At 40.5% G+C, this 2,500-nt stretch overlaps 1 protein-coding gene across 3 annotated transcripts in view; it reads right to left on the reverse strand.

The window, feature by feature from the left end:
• Positions 1 to 2,500, reverse strand: part of LOC122259674 (1-phosphatidylinositol 4,5-bisphosphate phosphodiesterase epsilon-1-like) — a 159,622-nt gene that overhangs the window by 23,354 nt on the left and 133,768 nt on the right. For all 3 annotated transcript variants that reach the window (XM_086532675.1, XM_086532676.1, XM_086532677.1), the window contains 2 exons: positions 848 to 997; positions 469 to 567 (listed from right to left, as the gene is read on the reverse strand). In XM_086532675.1, coding sequence (XP_086388801.1) covers positions 469 to 567; positions 848 to 997 — 249 coding nt within the window. The remainder of the gene's footprint in view (positions 1 to 468; positions 568 to 847; positions 998 to 2,500) is intronic.

The following is a 2,500-nucleotide window of genomic DNA, read 5'->3' on the forward strand; positions in this document are numbered from 1 at the left end:
TGGAGACAGGATGCCAGATGCTCGTGTCTCTTTATCATGATTTTTCGCCGTCGGGTTCGCGCTTCGAAAGTGTGGATTCACTTCCATTCACACTGAACTCCCCTTCATTCAATAGGACTCATTTCATTTCATTTCCTTTCTTCACAAGTTAGTATATTGCTACTGCCACTGATGAGAACTTATCCCTCGGGTGGCGTTACCAGACTGTAGAATGTAGAAATAAAAAGTCCATACACAGATTAATAACAATAAAGAATAAAGACTAAAATAGAACAATGAAGCACCCATGAAAATAAAAGAAGACACCCTCAGGAAAAAAAAAAAAAACATTATTTTATAGATCTACAGATAAAGAGACAAAAGAAGAGAACTCGAAAGCACTTCCGGAGAGAAAGTCCACCCACTAAGAAAACAACAACAACCTAAAAGTCAGAAGCCATAGCAAAGGAGAGCTGGGCATCAACTGACCTGGATGAGATCCTGAGTGTGCTGCGCCTTGGCGAGGATCTTGGTCTTGGTGTCCAGCAGCACGATCGTGTTAGCACCGATGCCCAGGAGACGAGAGGCCTGTGTGGGAAATACCCGAGCGTGTGTTTACATTCGTGTGCGTTATGTGGTATTCGTGTATAGTCACGTCACGAGGGAAATTGGAGGAAAGTTCAGTCATAAAAAAAATGATAAGCATGATAAGAGGCACAGAGACAGGGTAGAGAAAATCTTTCGTAGCCTCCAGAACCACGTCATGGAAGAGAAACCTGCAGAAATACGCAGGGCTGAAGTGAGAGGAGAAAATCCTGAATATAACGGATCGGGATCCTTAATTAAGAGGTCCGACGGAAAAGCTCACCTTCTTTTTGGTCTTCCCGCGCAGGAGCTCCTTCACCTGATGCAGGTGGCACGCGAAGGCCGGCAGGCGACGCACGGTCTGGATGTAGAGCTTCTTGAGCGCTACCTCAGAGTCGTAGAGCGGAGTGTGGAAGAGCTTCCGCTTTTGTTCCTGGGGGGGGGGGGGAGAGACAAGGCTGTTAGTACTGCAGGTCACTTGTCTTTCAAGAAACATATGTACACAAACAAATGAAAGTCCAAACGCTATAGTATGTGTTCGCGAATGAAGTCAAACGCAACGATGATAATTCGTGACGTTTCGAATCCAGACGAAGCAAGAAACGAAGTCTCGTATTTCCGTTTCGTTCGATGAATATTTGCCGGTGGCTTTCTCACATTTAATTCCGCTCTTAATATGACTGATCATACACAAACTATATACGGAGGCACATACAAATACTTGTGTTGTATCAGTACAAGTTGGATATAGTTACATATCCATAATACAAAGGAGTTAGTAATCACCGTATAATTAAATATATTTTGAATGCCAGCACATTCATTCATCACCACACAATAAGACATCTGCTGTACATCAGACACACACAGACACACGAGGTGGACTTTTCACATTTCCCACGGGCGAAAAGGCGCAATTCACTCCACTCCTTAGAAAGAAGATTATCCGTTAATTAACGCTAAGGCGATCCAACATTTCGAACCGGACGACCAATTACAGCTGGGGAAGCCTCCTCCCCATCCCCCTTCCTCACCCTCACTTCCCCTTCCCCTCCCCCCTCCCCTCCCTCCCTCCCTCTCCCCACACACCACGACACGGTTACGTTCCGAAGTTTACAAGGCGACGAAACCGATTTTGTCCTTCACGGGACATTTCATCATAAATAATGCATGTAGTAGTGGTGATGGTGACAGTAATGGTGATGAATGGGGGTGAAGATGATGATGTCAAGGACTACAGTAATAACAATAATGTTATCAAAACACAGATATAATTACAAAGAAGAAAGGACACAGTGATATTGATCATGACAATAATCGTCAGCATCACTGTCGTTATCATCATCGTTATAATAATAATGGCAATAATAATGGTATAAAAACAGACTCTTTCTACTACTCAGATAAAAAAACAACAATTATAATATATTTTCGTAGTAACACTAGTAACAGCAATACAACAGAAAGTAAAATAAATATTGTTATAATAATACCAGTAATTGCGACGATGGTGGTAAGAGTATTTGATACAAACACAAAAACAATGAATAAAAACAACAACAACAACAATAATAATACTGATAATAATATCAGCTATTATTGCTATAATCATTATCAATAGTATTACTTCTATGCTACTGATAACTTTGATTATAATAATGATAATAATAATATCAATAATTAGAATAATAATCATGTTACTATTATAATTATTATCATATTTATTATCAACCATTATAGTAACTTTAATAATAACCACTAATGACCGCGATGTCCGCAAGCGCTGAATCAGGCAGCGAAAGAAGCACAAAAGCACAAAACGCCATAGCACGAGAATTTTTACAAATATGCATATTCGATGTTGGAAATTGTTGAAAAAATAAACGGGCGACGGAAAGTTTCTTGGGGAAACCTGGAATTTCGGAGAGTCTTTGTC

The sequence above is a fragment of the Penaeus japonicus genome, unplaced genomic scaffold (genome assembly GCF_977035675.1).
Source record: "Penaeus japonicus unplaced genomic scaffold, GWHDUDI00000001_assembly GWHDUDI00000037, whole genome shotgun sequence".
Lineage (NCBI taxonomy): Eukaryota > Metazoa > Arthropoda > Malacostraca > Decapoda > Penaeidae > Penaeus > Penaeus japonicus.